This window comes from Corvus moneduloides, chromosome 7 (assembly GCF_009650955.1).
Source record: "Corvus moneduloides isolate bCorMon1 chromosome 7, bCorMon1.pri, whole genome shotgun sequence".
NCBI lineage: Eukaryota > Metazoa > Chordata > Aves > Passeriformes > Corvidae > Corvus > Corvus moneduloides.
In genome coordinates this window covers 17872083-17886971 of record NC_045482.1, presented here as the reverse complement: position 1 = coordinate 17886971, position 14889 = coordinate 17872083, and the positions used below count along the sequence as shown (strand labels likewise).

Here is a 14889-nt window from a genome sequence, read left to right as displayed (position 1 = left end):
GGCGGGCGGGCCTTCCGCGGGCGCCGCGGGCCCCGCCCCGCGCCGGTGCTGCCGCTGTCCGCGCCGGGCCCGCAGCTCGCCGCCCTTCAGCCCTCAGCATGTTTCCCCGGCCGCCGCCCCACTCCTGCGACACCTTCGTGGCGCTGCCGCCCGCCGCGCCCGGGGGCCGCGTGGTGTTCGGGAAGAACTCGGACCGGCCAGCGGATGAGGTGCAGGAGGTCGTGCACTTCCCGGCCGCCGCGCACCCGCCCGGCGCCGCGCTGGAGGTGAGGGCGCAGGGCAGGACCGGTCCTGCGGGAGGCGGCGAAAACACCGCTGTCAGCCCTTATCTACGTGCTTAGCCCGCGATTCGGCCGGCGGATCGGGGACGGTGACTCGATGTGTGCTCTGACCTCTTGCAGTGCACCTACATCAGCATCGAGCAGGTGGAGAGGACCCACGCCGTGGTTCTGAGCCGCCCCTCCTGGCTCTGGGGGGCCGAGATGGGCGCCAACGAGCACGCCGTGTGCATCGGCAACGAGGCGGTGTGGGGCAGGGAGGAGATCGGCGATGGGGAAGCTCTCCTCGGCATGGACCTCGTAAGGTCTGCACAGGCTTTTTTTTTTTTTTTTCTCCTCGTTTTTGGTAAATGCTACCGGATTTGGAATTTACGTGGAAACGTGGTTTGAGTTATATGGGGATATATGCGCTTTCACTTTCAGAAGACACCTCTTTCCCTGTTCTAGCCCTGGTTCAAATGAGTATTTCTTGGCACAGGCGTTAGGTTTCTGCCAGGAGCCCGTAAGAAGTATCAGGCACTGTACCAGAATCTGTCAAAGAAATTAGCAAACGTTTTTCTTTCTATAATATTTATACTAAACTGAAACAAGATTTTCAAGAGCACAGGTGGACTTCAGGTACTACTGTTTGGGCCTTTTCCTAGGGTCTGTACTCCTTTCCTATTTCCCCATCTTTCACAAACTTATTTTTAAGTTTTGGTCTCAGCTGCCCATTTCCATGTAAATAACAAGTTCATGTTCCTACCCTATGGGTGCCATGGTAACTCTCATTAACCTGCAGCAGTCAGTCCATTCTTTTGGTACAAGTTTCGCTCCAGTCCAATACCTGCACAGGACTTGTAAGCATTTTGTAGGATCCCTCTCCCTGCCTTTCTGTATTTCCATTTGGTGTTTTTCCCCATGTCAAGTACATAGAGGACCCACTTCAAAGAAGCCCTTTACCTGACTTGTGTTCCTCTTACCAGATCATACAACTGGCAGCTACACATAGAAATACCATTCCAGGTCAATCTGAATACAGGCTGAATAGTTCTATGTGGAGTTCATAGTTCCAAAAATAACATTTTCCCCTTTTTTTTAGGCTTGGACTTGAGAGAGCAGACACAGCTGAAAAGGCTCTTTGTGTCATAGTTGATTTGCTGGAAAAATATGGACAGGGAGGAAACTGTATGGAGAGCCACATGGCATTTACATACCACAACAGTTTTCTGATAGCCGACAGAAAGGAAGCGTGGGTGCTGGAGACATCAGGAAAATACTGGGCAGCAGAAAAAGTAGAAGGTATGGATGATGCTCTTCATTCTAAACATTTCAAGTGCAATGACCACTTGTAGTTCTCCAGTTTCAATTTACCATTTCATTAAGGCATCAAACTAACCTTGAGCTACATACATGTGCCTGTCAACAACAGGAGTTGCTTCCTAGGGCATGAGTGTGGAGTAGCTGGCAGTTTGTCAGAGGAGCTGAGTGACAGGGGCCTTTTCAGATAACCACTCCTGCACTTGGAAAACAGAGGACAGCAAGAAAGTCAGCATGAGAATGACAGCAGTACGTGTGGTCTTGAGGATGGTAGCCATCCATGACAATTTCATTTGGGGACAGGACTGATGTACTGGGCCCTGAAGTGGCTGATTCTTCCAGTGGACTTAGGAGGACAAGCTAGATCTTTGGAGGTCTCAGAGGAAGAATGTAAAGGTGGGAAAAATCAGGATAGAACCTGAAATACAATGTTGGCAATAGAAGCAAATGAGTCAGAAGTGAGTGGCAGTGAAAATTCAATCAGAAAAATACATATAGTTGGGGAGAGAGAACCAAAAATAAACCACCAGACTCACTCATCTTTGTAGGAAATTCTTCAGGGCTAATTTGCTTTACTAAGCTAATTGTAAACAAAAGACCAAGAAAAATCATTCAATGTATTAAAACAATTCTTTCCACAACTTACAAACAGGAGGTGTACGGAATATTTCCAACCAGCTCTCTATCACAACCAAGATTGACAGAGAACACCCAGAATTGAAGGAATACGCCAAAAGCAATGGCTGGTGGGATGGGGAAAAGGAATTTGATTTTGCTGCCACGTATTCTTATGTCAACACTGCCAGAATGACCACATCTGGAGGCCGATATTGTGAAGGCTATAAACTTCTGAACAAACACAAAGGTATCCTTTTAAATTTTTTTTCAAGATACGCAAAGTATTTAGTGAGCTACATTAATTTAAGTCATAAATGATTATACATCTGATGCAGGCAATCATTCGCATGACTTGGTGAAACAGAACTTACTAGAGTAATTTTTTGCCTAAAAGAGAAGCACTGAACTTGAAAGTTTCTATCCATTTTTGCTAATTTATTGAGGAGGAAAAATTAAAACAAGGGTCAAAACATACAGAGCTACAGTAACAACACTGAGAGGTCACATTATGACCATACTACTAAATGCCCTGCAAGACCTGTTCTGAAACATTTTGATAGGCTACTATATTACTGTATTGCTAAGGAAAAAACCTAGAGGCTAAACCAGATTCCCAGAAGTATGCAGCCACAAAGAACCTTATGAACAGCTTCAGTCAGGTACCATTTATGTAAGACAACAGCACAACATTCAGATACATATCTTGCATTTATTTTTGACATTGATTTTTAAATCTTTGTAGTTTCACTGTAATGGCTACTCTAAACTTGTGTAGTCTACTAAAACACACAAGAATAGAACAAAATAATTTTCTGTACTCTAAGTAGTCACTAACTCATACACTTACTTTTCAGACTTCTAGAGAAAGAACCTATTACTTCTCTTCTAACTGCATCCATCTAGCAGGTTTTTGCTGTAGCTGTATTCACGTGCTCATTTGAAGTAATGAATCTGAACCAAGATTACATTGCACCCCTTTGTTTCTTTTATTTATTTGGCTGAACTCTGCTAGACCAGGTTTAGCATTTACTTAATGCATCAGAGTGAATTACTTTTGCTATCTTGCTCTAGATCATGTAAATCCTGCATTCATTTTGGGAATTGCAGGTTCTGAAAATTGAAAGCATTTTCATAATACCTGTATTTACTTGTATTATAACAATGCTGAGATTGTATCTGTGTTTTCATTCTAAATCCCCATTTTCAGGCATTTTACCTGAGCCACTTTAAAAATCCCACTAGGTGTTCATGTTATCAGCCTCATATGGTTCACTTTGCTTAGATTTATTTTAAATACGTGCCCTAACTAAAAGCTATTTGGTTTACACCATCAGTAAAATCACTGTTTTTCTCATCCATCTTCCCTGCTTCTTCACTCAGTGGCATTACAGTTGTGGGGTTTTTCCAGGCTGCCTACTATGTGAGGGCCATTCCTAGAGACGTATTATTTATATTTCAAAAAATAGGGAATGTATTTCAGGCATACAAAGTAATAAAGTCTAGTGGAAAATATGCAGTACCTTCTTCCATGCTGGACAGGTTGCCAAGTTGTAGCTGACAAATTGACCATTGCTTCTTTTAATTTCTTTGATTCATCTAGTGCCAATTTCTTTAATTCTCCAACCTTCCCAGCCAAATGTAGGAATACTTAAGAGTGTTTTCTTGCTGAAATGTAGTGCTGCATGCCTGTCTACAGGCAACCTGGGTCATGTATGAAAAAGTAATATTGGAGACATCTGACTTAGCAGCAGAGTAATTATTTCAAGAGGAAACAGCAAGGCACTTTAAAAAAAATAATTTTTACACAGTTATAACTCACTAAGAAAACATTAAAATATTAAAATGGTAGATGACACCTTCAAATAAAAAATAAAAAGAGTGAGTGAACTAATGTTTTTCTGCCATAAGCATATCCTTTGCTGGTACACCACATGTGAAAATAAAACCATTCTGCAAGTGCTGCCTGTTAGAATATTGGGTGCTTTGGTGATACCATGCCAGTATCTGAGCTTCAACATACACTACACAGCAACAGTGGTATCACCTGAACAGGCATATGTGGAAAGGGTTTTGTTCCTCCTGAGCAGAAGGAGTTATTTTCATAGACACTTGGCATTATACCTCACACAGGTTGCTGATTAAGACTTCTCTACAAATGGATATACTACTGTAGTTGCTGAGCATAGAATGTAATGCCACTCTACTGTATCCTTGAAGAGGATTAATATTAAAAAAAATCAAACCACCCACCAACCCCCCCCCAAAACAAGTGACAGTCCTGGTGTTTCATTTTCAAAGGTTCACACAAAATCCATGCATTAATTTCAAAGCAACATAGGGGTATTAACTCTGTTCAAATACCATTCAGTATTATAATGATTTATCTTAACTTCCACAGGGTGCTCAAAGTTCAGCATTTAATCCAAGCTATAATTTTCATCTGAAAAGTTACTTTGTGAATGACCATTTGCTTGCCCTATGTAATTTACCTTTCTGGGAAATACCATTTGTCTTTCTACTCTCCCTTTTTTAAGTCATGTTCTTATCACTTTTCTTTGAAATAAATACCTTGGGGAAAGCAATACAAGTATATTACATACTAAGGTATGCCATTAGGATGATTTTTTTTCCCCTGCCAACACAGACAAACTAAAACTGGCATTGCCTATTAAAGGAAAAAGCAGCCATTTGTAGGGAACATGTCATTCAGCTGATATTACAAGTAGCTCTGTGGCTAAATAATTGTATTGTATCTTGAATAGGCTCTATCACTTCTGAAATAATGATGGAAATTCTTCGTGACAAAGAGAGTGGCATTAACATGGAAGGTGGATTTATGACAACTGGCAGCATGGTGTCTGTACTGCCTCAGCAGCCTAATCTGCCCTGTATTCACTTCTTTACTGGAACTCCAGATCCTGCCAGGTGATGTAGCAGCAAGTAATTTGGATAAAAAATTGTAAATATCTAAATGAAAAAGTGTTGCAATCTGTCTAATTATATATTCCTTTTTGCTTAGGGTTGGGGTTTTTTTCCCCCTGAAAAAGCACAATCAGAACGTAGGAGGAACATAATGTACATTATGTACATTAATGGTATCTACCAACCTACTTAATGAAACACTGCTGTGACAATACATCAGTTAGATGTTTTTTTTAATACTTCTTTCTTAAAAGAAGCAAGTAGAAGAATGGGAAAAATACAGCAGTTTACTGACTCAACAATTTTAACAAAACCGTGTCAGTGAAGGATCTCTCTGCTATTTTCTCTTTCCAGGTCTGTATTCAAGCCTTTCATTTTTGTGCCTGGTATTACTCAGTTATTAAAAACTACATCCCCTACATTTGGTCATGATGATCCAGTTAAGAAGAAACCACGTTTTCAGAGTAAGCCAGACCGAAGACATGAGCTCTATAAAAAACATGAAAGTGCTGCTGTAGTTATGGAAACTATCAAGGTACGTTGATTAAATTAGATTTCAATGCAAGCAGGTGGTTTATATAAGGTCCTTGCTCACATTTTGTTAATGTGATACCATTTAATGCCCTTTGATGGATTGCAAAGAGCAGTGCAGTGGCCCAGAAGCCCAGTGCATTGGCATCTGGCAGGCACGTGTTTCTAACACTGAAAATTGCAACCAGCACTGTGCTGGACTGGCAGGCCAAGCCCCAGGTGAGGATCTGTGCTGCTCACCTTGCAAAGCAGCCCCCTGCAGACTCCCACACCAGTCAGATAATGGGGGAATGCTTGAGCAGCCACAGGCACAACTCCTGCTAGGAGTTCTTACAACTATTCAGGCCCCTGGTCTCAGGTGGAAAGGAGAGCTTGCCATTGATCATTGCTTGGTACAGACAGGAAAGGAAACAGGATGACAAAGCTGAACACAAATGTGAAGCAGGAAGGTAGCTGCTTACTTTTAGCAGTAACATCTCTCCTATTTACAGATACATGTTCTCAAAAATAAGTCATAGCCCATTTAAGTTTTGGTAACTAATATCTAAAGCAGCTTTAATTTTTCTTCAATCCATCAGACGGAGATGAAGTGAGTGCTAGAGATTAGGAAAGATACCTAAGAAAACCTGTCATGATACTGACTTCTACCAACATAAATGTGTACCCTAGAAACTCTTAAAAGATTAAAATAATAATTTGTTAGGGTGATCACTATGTACTCTGTAGAGTTTTTAGTGAAATAAATGTTTCTTTTCACAGGACAAAGGTAAAGAAATGCTCAAAGAGATACAGGAGTTGGAGAAACAGAAGATAAATCAAATGGAATCAATCCTGCAAAATGGATGTCTTGATGTTAACCAAGTGGTTAATCTTTTTTCACAGTGCGTAGAAGAAGAACTCAAAATATATAGCTAAGAATATTTTTTTAATGTGGTAAAATTTGGATTATAATTGGGTTTCTAATGAATAGGCTATACAGATTAACATCCTGTTTTCAGTATACCACATAGCATGGACAGTTTTAAAGATGCGGATTCATATTCAGGGCAAATGGCTTTTATTTGAAGAAGCAATGCTGAAAAGACTCCTAAGAGCCAGGCAGGGGCTTTGTACATGGCACAAAGCTGTCAGCAGAGATAAACTCTGCCAACAAACAGATGCAATTAGAATTCAATAGCTTGACTAGATTGGAGAAAAAACTCCATCTCTGAATGAAGAATGCTAACACAGATTTGGAGAACTCAGTTCTCCCACAAACACGTGTAGCTTTTGTAGTCAAGAGAATTGTAGCAGAATTTCAGACTACCTGAATTAAAATGGCCATGCTGAAGACTTTCTAAAATGTAGAAGCTATGATGAACACTGAAGAAAAAGGAAAGTGATAAACAAATCAAGTAAGATTGATACTCAATTGTTTGGTAAAACTATTCTAAGATACATTTCATATATGAACCTTCTACTCCTTCAGTGTTAAACGAGGGTAAGAGTTCAAGGTATATTAAAAACAAATCATACTTGTAATTTTGCTGTTAGTGATTGTGAAATCTTATTACATGGAATTCAACAATGCAAGCATCCTGTAAGTTACCCACAGATTTCATTTCCCTATTTTCTCCACCCTGATAGTGAAAAATAAACTTATTTATGTACAAGATGATTATTGTCAAATTAATTCTGCAGTGCACTTTATAACATCATGGGGGAGTTCTAAAATGTTTCCTGAATAGTTATCTTTTAAAATTGGGCAACTAGAAAGAAGAGGCTGGGGTACACAAGTATATACATGTACTCAGCAGGACACTTAAAAGTACTTTTAATTTTTTTCACTTCATATAAAGCCTTTTAAACCATGACTTGTTTTGCCAAAGTTAATAGACTATGGACTTAATTTAATCAAGCTTTTTGCTCTGCCATGAACTCTTCCTTCCTGATCCTGTTTAAAAGTAATGATTAATATATGACACCACTTTTATTATCTGTTGCAAGGGACAAACTAAACAAACAACAAAGAAGATTCTGATTTTACCACATGAGCAATAAGTCAGAATAACAAGCATGACTGTAAGGAAAAACAAATACAGCACCCAAAATGCAGCACTTCTGCAAACCATCAGAAAAAAACATGTAATATGAATTGTGCATCAGAGCTGCAGCAGCAATGTGGGACATGACACTGCATCCCCACAGACACAGCAAACCACAGAAGGATCATTCTTTGATGATTTTTCACATGCAGTTTTCTCATTCTGTAAACTGTTCAATACCCCACTGGTAAAAAAAAAAGTTAAATATAAAGAATAGATAGTCAATAAAGTTTGCAGAATTAATAATGAAGTTGGCAGAATTTATTCTTTCTGATCCTACAATAAAAGTAGAAATTAATTTGCGATGCTGTGTTCAGATCCACAGCAAAAAACTACTGAGTTAGGAAAGGCTCGTGAACTATCTAGTTCTAATGACCTAACGCGTACCACGTGGCAGTAGCAAGCAAGACTGAGTGGGAGGTAAGACAAAGTGTTTGAGTTGACTGAACATTTTGTACCTCTGTTGACAATAAAATTGCTTAGAAGTTCAATAGCACAGTGGTGCAATACAGAAGTTCAATAGTCCCGTTTGTTCACTGGAAGGTAGATTTAATAAAAATTTGCTGTATTTATCTTTGTTGTTTTCCTTATGGGATGTCCGGATCTAACAACTATGTATCTTTTCCTATTTTTGATCACGGGCCATTCTACACTGATTCTTTCATAGCTTCAAAGCATCAGTAAATGCCAGGTGAAACTCTGCTGGAAACCAAGGTATGAATCAAGTTTTCAGGCAGCACAGCAAACCAAGCGAAACAGTTTTATGCTACAGTGCAAAGATTGAAGTTATACAGGAAGAACAACAGTGATGTTGGAGCAGGCCTTTAAGTGAACTTCTTGGCCACTTAATTCTGGGGTGTTAACTACAATTAAGCACATTGATCCAGTTGTAATGTAGGCAGATACAGTCCAACCGTGCCCCTTACTTATGTGTTGCTTTTTCCTTACTGGTCTACAGGATACAAAGTAAAAACAATGTAATGTGTGGAGACAGTTCAAGTGATGGCCAACAGAGTACACGATATTTCAGTACCTTTTTCCTTGGGATTTCATCCTCCTAGAAGACATGCAATGTAAAAACAGAAAATAAAGATGGGATCAGAAATAAATAATCCTCCCTCCCACAACCATATATTAAAAAAAACCCCAAACAACCATAATGTCCCCTAGAGGGCAATCTTTGCATGGGTTTTCACCTAGGAATGCATCTTACAGCTGACTTCAAAAGGTCTAGAGCTTTATGAAGGATGATTGTTGAAATAAAAAAAGTACTAAAATTTCTTACTAGAAAATGAAGTGTTATATCCATCCCTGTTCATTATGACAATTATTTTGAGATTAGTCCTAGAAAAAGGATCCAATTTTTCACTGCACATTCCTCCAGACTTGTTCAATAGGTGTTTTCATGGAACTTAGCTTCCAAGTTGAGATTTATCCCAAACTAATCCACTTTCAAAATAAAGGAAATCATTGCACCACTGACCACTTCTTTAAACCAAAACTGTTTCTAACTACCAGAAATTCACACAACAGGGTATCAGCTATTGACAGAACATGAGCTTGTCAACTATTCAAAACTTGCTAGTGCTCCTTGGTGGAAGCAAATATTTACCAGATAAAAGGGATACTTAACTTTCTAAAGCAATTCAAAGTCTATTCTTGGCTTCCAGAAGTACCCAGTGATTTAGAAACAAAGTATTACATCCATGTATTTAATTTCTAGTTTCTTTAGTCTATTTAGTAACCATCACAGATTCATCATAATGGGTATGATATCAACATCACAATGTTGTAGCAGTAAATCTAACCGAATTTGGTGTTGGTGGATAATTAAAGGTGTTCTTGGTATTAGATTTGTAACAGCCTTTTCTAAGCAGAAATTTTGAGCAATTTCTTACTTAAAACAGATATGTTGTGTTCAAATCTAGGGGACAGCAGAGCCATTATAAAAAGGGAAGCGGGACTTTTATGATGAAAATGAGAAAGACAAGAGTGCAAGAACAATGACTATAAATCAAACTGTAAGACTACCCTAAGATCAAATTATTGAATGTTTGAAGAATTAAAAAAAAAAAAACCAATAGTATTTGGTAAGTAGATGATAATGTGAAACTGCTTCTAGTAGGGATGTATCTTTGGGTGGACACCATTAACAAGTGCTCTGCTTACTTATAAAGCATCAAGGGTAGATTTAAGAAATACTAGGACTGAAACCCAAGAGCCATGTTCACAAATCTCTCAGAAAAATACATTTGTCATAAACCTTGACACGCACACATAACCCTCTCACACACCACATCATAGCTCAGAACTCTGAAATCAAGGAACAGATTTATTGACAAGTTGCAGTATTTAGAAGCCAGACATACTTGCAGTTTCTGCTCTTAAGTCACACATATCTAATTATTTCAAAATATTTGATGCAGCTGTCTTCAACATTCATAATGGAAACACACTATTGTTTTCCTTTGTGGCCACAGACTGACACAAACATCACTTATTTTGTTGATGGAAAACATTAAAATATACCAGGTTGTACAGCAGCAGGATGTTATGTTTCTGTGCACACTGCAATCAGACTGACAGTAAAAGGAATTATTTTTTCAATGTAAGTCTTGCAGGGAATTATAGCAACCATAAAACAACTGCTTCTTGAACAGTAGCTTATGCTGCTAAAATAAATTTAATTCTTAATACAAGGTAGATGCAAAAGTAGCTGTAATAAAAATCTGGGTACTAAAAAAAAGGAAAAATAGAAGGGGAAGACTTTTTTAAAAATGGATGAGAAGAGTTATTCATATGCTTGAGCAAATAATTTTTAATACCTGGATTCCTTTCCCTCACAACATCAAATTTTTATATAGACATATAAATGCTGTTCTTGCAGTTTTAAAAGGGCAGAATAATGGCTATCAGATACAATACTTTGTCTTTAACCTTTTTAAAATATTGTAGAAAACACAGGTCCTCAGATTCTGCCTTCAGTGCACAGGAATCTGAATGACACTAAAGTAACTTGCAGGAGGATACCTGAGGTTTATTAGAAACCTGTGTTAGGCAATCTAAATTAGGCAAAAACTAAAACCTAGGATCTTTAGCTACTCTAAACCCTAATCTGGATGTTCATTTAGGTTTCTTTATATAATAGATTTAAAAGTCATTAATTTAATTTTTGAAGTTTTATGATTTAAGAATTTTGTCTTGACTTGCACATGTGTCCAAGGCTTCCATAAAATCTTTACTTGAGGCTGGCACTTCTGAATTAAACTGTAAAGGCTAATTTCAGAACGTAAAAATCTGCTCTTGATAAAGCTGTTACTACCTCCATAACGCAAACTTTCAGAACAAATTGTGTATTCCATTATATAATTTCCTATTTTGGGAAATTGCTGGATATTTTTATGGTTTTAAGATTTGGTAGGTTTGTACAAAACTGTTACTTATTCCACTCAATATTTGCTCAGCTTTAATCCCCTGTCACAACAATTCTATCTTGATAAGTGGAGTATTTTATCTTTAAGGGAGAAAAAAACCCACCTGATCTGAGATGTAAGCAGCTAAAAAAAGTTCCTGGTGTTAGACAAGAGCAGAGTAGTAAAAACTGAGGTATGATAGAAGAAATCCTACTTCTGTGAAGTCAGGGGGAAGCCTGACTGTCAACAGGCATCAATACTTCATCACACTAAAATATGGAGAACATCCAGCACCACGAAAGATACCTTTCATGGGGTTTTTTTTCTTAATTGTGGTATCAGTCATTAAAGCTGCAGTTATAATGCCTCTAAAATACAACAGTGACACATATCATTTTACTATTTGTTTTGCTCAAAATGGAAAAAAATGCTCTAAATCCAGAGCATCTGGTTTTGTTTAGTTGCATTCTGGTTGGAATGCTGACTAAATATAACTTGCTACTATCTTCTTCAGAATAGACACAAGTAGAACCACATCTCTTAATTTTACAAGGGAAACTAACGCAGTTCTCTGAGAAAGAAATACTTCCAATTTCAGTAGTGAAGGCAGAGGAGGTGGTCCCACTCACCCCTACCTGTCCTTTGCCTGCATGCTCAGGTCAATGGCTCTCAACTGCAACTGATTTCTTCGGAATAAAGCGGTAATACAAGTATTCATCCCGAAATTCAAATTCATTCGTTATGTGCTGGATGATGCCTCCTTTCAGCAGCCTGTCCCCATACACCACAGCTTCTCCTCGGTCAGAGGCAAGGCCAACTTGCATGAGCCAGTTCACCAGGTCACAGCCAAAGAAGATGCCAGTGGAGATCTTTGCACCACACCTGTATGTCAAAGGAATGATTCACCCACATGTTCTGTAAATCTGGTACCATCACTGCACGATGGGGAAAGGCAAGGAAAAACAGCAGGAAACAAGGAAAGACATCGTGATAGTTAAGAGCATGTTAGAAGAGAATTTGCAAATTTTGTATATTAGGGACATGCCAATGTTCACTACCTTTTCCTACAGACATTTCAGTGAGAAGCAATATGTACATACAAAGTTGTTCTAGGCTTGTGCAAAAAAAATTCCATGGCCATCCGTAGCATTTTTCCTAAAACCTCACACAATGTAACTCTTATTTCTCGGATACTTACTTCCCATGTACTTCTTACCATGACCCTTTCTGCAACAAAATATCTGATCTGAGACGAACCTGTCCCCAGAAACAGGGATTCCGTTTGAATTTTAATTCTTCTTATAATTTCTGAACACTTTTAAACAGACACTAGCTGCTTACACATATTGTAAACAAACCCCATTTATAACTTGCACATCCTGTTAAATATTTACCACATGGGCAGTACTAAGAATAAACAAAACCTTTACAACAAGATTATCTTTTTTAAGCATTTATGAGGCAATGATGCCATCATCTACCTAGTTTCAATAGACATACCATGCAAAAATTTACCTGCAGCAATGAATGTTTCTGGTTATCTAAAACCTACTCTGTGGAACCCAAGCACAGGGTTTCTAAAGGTGACTAAGAGCTAAAAGACAGCATAAGCCAAATTTTTTCCCTATTTTTTTTTGAAGTTAAAAACAGCAGTAACACAGAGCAAGTGTTAAAATCTATTAGCAGATGCAAAAATGAAAATAAATTAAAATCCATGGTTACAAGGTCTCAGTTACAGCACATTCAAATCAAAGAGGATAGGATCAAGTTAGATGAATATTTAAAATGAGAATATAAATGCATTGTTTTAATTCACAGGGAGAAATAAGACATGAACCAAGTTCTGCACAAACGTAATATTACAACAATAAAGCAACAAATGTCATATTTTCATGTATTCTTGGGTGTTTATGTGATTCATAAAAACCATGAAATCCAACTAAATTAAGAACCCTAAGCCCAAGAAACCACAACAGCAGCAGAGGCATGGGAAACACAGCTGTAAAACCTGTTCTATTTCACAACAGACATTTTCTGATACATCTGTCTTATGGAACATTACTGGCTTCTGAAAAGACTGAACAAAATCATGATGCTGCCTAGAACAGTTTTGCAATGTGGGTTTGGACTACCTGACCATTAAAAGACCACCCCACCCTGCCAAACTAGTCCTACTTAAAAGCTTACATGTCAAGAATAGTGTAACTGCCCTGTCAGAACAATTCTTCATGTCTCCATTTCATATATTTAAATAAAGGCAGAATATTTCTTGTGTTCCTGCTGCTTCTGTCTGCATTTCTCTTCTCATCCACCTACACATATCTGAAAGCACAATCCTTGATTTAGATATCATAATTTGCCCCTGAAATCTTTACTGACCTCATAAATTGAGGCTTAGGCCTCATTAGAGGTATGAGCAAAAGAAATTATATAAAGTCAAAAGCTGTTGAAGCCCTAGACCCACTATAATCTCACACACTGAGTGGCCTCTGAGTACACACTAAAATCAGTTGCAGCAGTTTTACCTCCTATAAGAGCTACATATTAGTAAACATTTACTTACAAATACAGACAGCATCTTACTTTACAAACAAAACAAAGGGAGGGTCTCAATGCATTATTACAGGTATTATCATACACATTTTTTTAGAAAGATTTTATCCTCCAAACTACAGTTAAATGCAAAACCTGGGGAAATCCCTTAATGATACAAAACTTTTTATAATTTATTTAAAACCTAGGTGGGATATTACGATATTGCACCTCAACATTTCAGTGTAAGGCTAGAAACATTTCTCTGTTAAGCGTTACATTTTTAATCTGTATCTTAAGGTTTGAATAAGTATGCCACAACAGGAATCACCCACAAAATTAACTGCATTTCATTATTTTCAAAAGGTGAGCTATGTGCTTTGTAACAGCTTGTATGTGCAGGGAAGAACCTTACCTTCTGCCTCTGACAATACTTTTGACACAGTGATCTCTATGATAACGAACAAACTGTTGACAGGTCATCCTGATTTCCTCAGGTACAGAGGCATCTGTATGCCCTGCTGCTTCTCTTCCACCCCAGAAAAACTCAAGTCTAGAAAAAACAAAAAAAGAAAAAAAAAAAGAAAAATTAAAGACAGCAAATCAACTAGGGGCATTTTTTTTGGAAAATGCAAAAAATAGAATGGAACTCCCAGGAAGCTTATCACAACCTCTTTTTGTGCCCAATAATTGTCCCCAATTATACTTCACGTATAATCTTCCTAATGTATCTCTATGGCTTTTGAACACAGAGGTGTTATTCTAGGCTTGGGCAGAAAGAAAGTCAGAGAGTAGCTGGGAGCCAGCTCTAGCTGCTGGATTCACATGGCAGCCAGTTAGCTTGAAGGTAAAGGCAGTTTGCACAACTCACTCCTCCACTGTGGAAGTGCCTGTCCACACAAAGCACTTGCATGAGGTTATGAACACAAGGCTTTAAAACAGTGATGATACATTCTGATTCAGCATCCATATCTAAGTTTAATATATCAGCTGAAATTATTTCTGAAGATCCATCATTTAGCAAAAATTTCACCTCTCGGGAGCCTGCAGGATTTTTGTCTTTGAAAGTGTCATGAGGACAGTAGAAAGACCTCGCACACAGTGAACTGCAATTACCTCTCCACAAGTGGGAGAGAAAAGAAATTTGAAAGATTAACCAAATAGGAAATGGAATGCTATAGCACTGAAAACTCAACACCCTTCAAAAATGAT

General features: G+C 38.3%; 2 protein-coding genes across 7 annotated transcripts in view; one reads left to right on the top strand and one right to left on the bottom strand.

Annotated features, from left to right (window-relative positions):
- Positions 1 to 98: 98 nt before the first annotated feature.
- Positions 99 to 7305, top strand: SCRN3 (secernin 3). The gene is made up of 7 exons (XM_032114060.1): positions 99 to 266; positions 402 to 583; positions 1360 to 1559; positions 2230 to 2442; positions 4958 to 5120; positions 5472 to 5652; positions 6408 to 7305. Exons 1-7 carry the CDS (start codon positions 99 to 101, stop codon positions 6561 to 6563), a joined length of 1263 nt encoding a protein of 420 aa, XP_031969951.1. The 3' UTR covers positions 6564 to 7305.
- Positions 7306 to 7444: 139 nt separating this feature from the next.
- The window catches only part of GPR155 (G protein-coupled receptor 155), a 29171-nt gene continuing 21726 nt past the window's right edge, over positions 7445 to 14889 (bottom strand). For 4 of the 6 annotated variants that reach the window (XM_032114054.1, XM_032114056.1, XM_032114058.1 and 1 more), the window contains exons 15-16: positions 14093 to 14230; positions 10045 to 12027 (exon numbers count right to left, since the gene is read on the bottom strand). In XM_032114054.1, coding sequence (XP_031969945.1) covers positions 11805 to 12027; positions 14093 to 14230 — 361 coding nt within the window. In that variant the 3' untranslated portion in view covers positions 10045 to 11804. Of the gene's footprint in view, positions 8790 to 10044; positions 12081 to 14092; positions 14231 to 14889 lie in introns of those variants that run through there. The other 2 variants (XM_032114055.1, XM_032114059.1) reach the window with 2 other exon arrangements.

What these genes read in the sequence shown, in the direction of transcription:
- SCRN3 (XM_032114060.1), top strand. Translation starts at nt 99, where the DNA reads ATGTTTCCCCGGCCGCCGCCCCACTCCTGCGACACCTTCGTGGCGCTG. An exon ending in CTCGGCATGGACCTCGTAAG is followed by an intron (nt 584 to 1,359) that starts GTCTGCACAGGC and finishes CCTTTTTTTTAG; the next exon opens with GCTTGGACTTGAGAGAGCAG. An exon ending in ACTTCTGAACAAACACAAAG is followed by an intron (nt 2,443 to 4,957) that starts GTATCCTTTTAA and finishes TATCTTGAATAG; the next exon opens with GCTCTATCACTTCTGAAATA.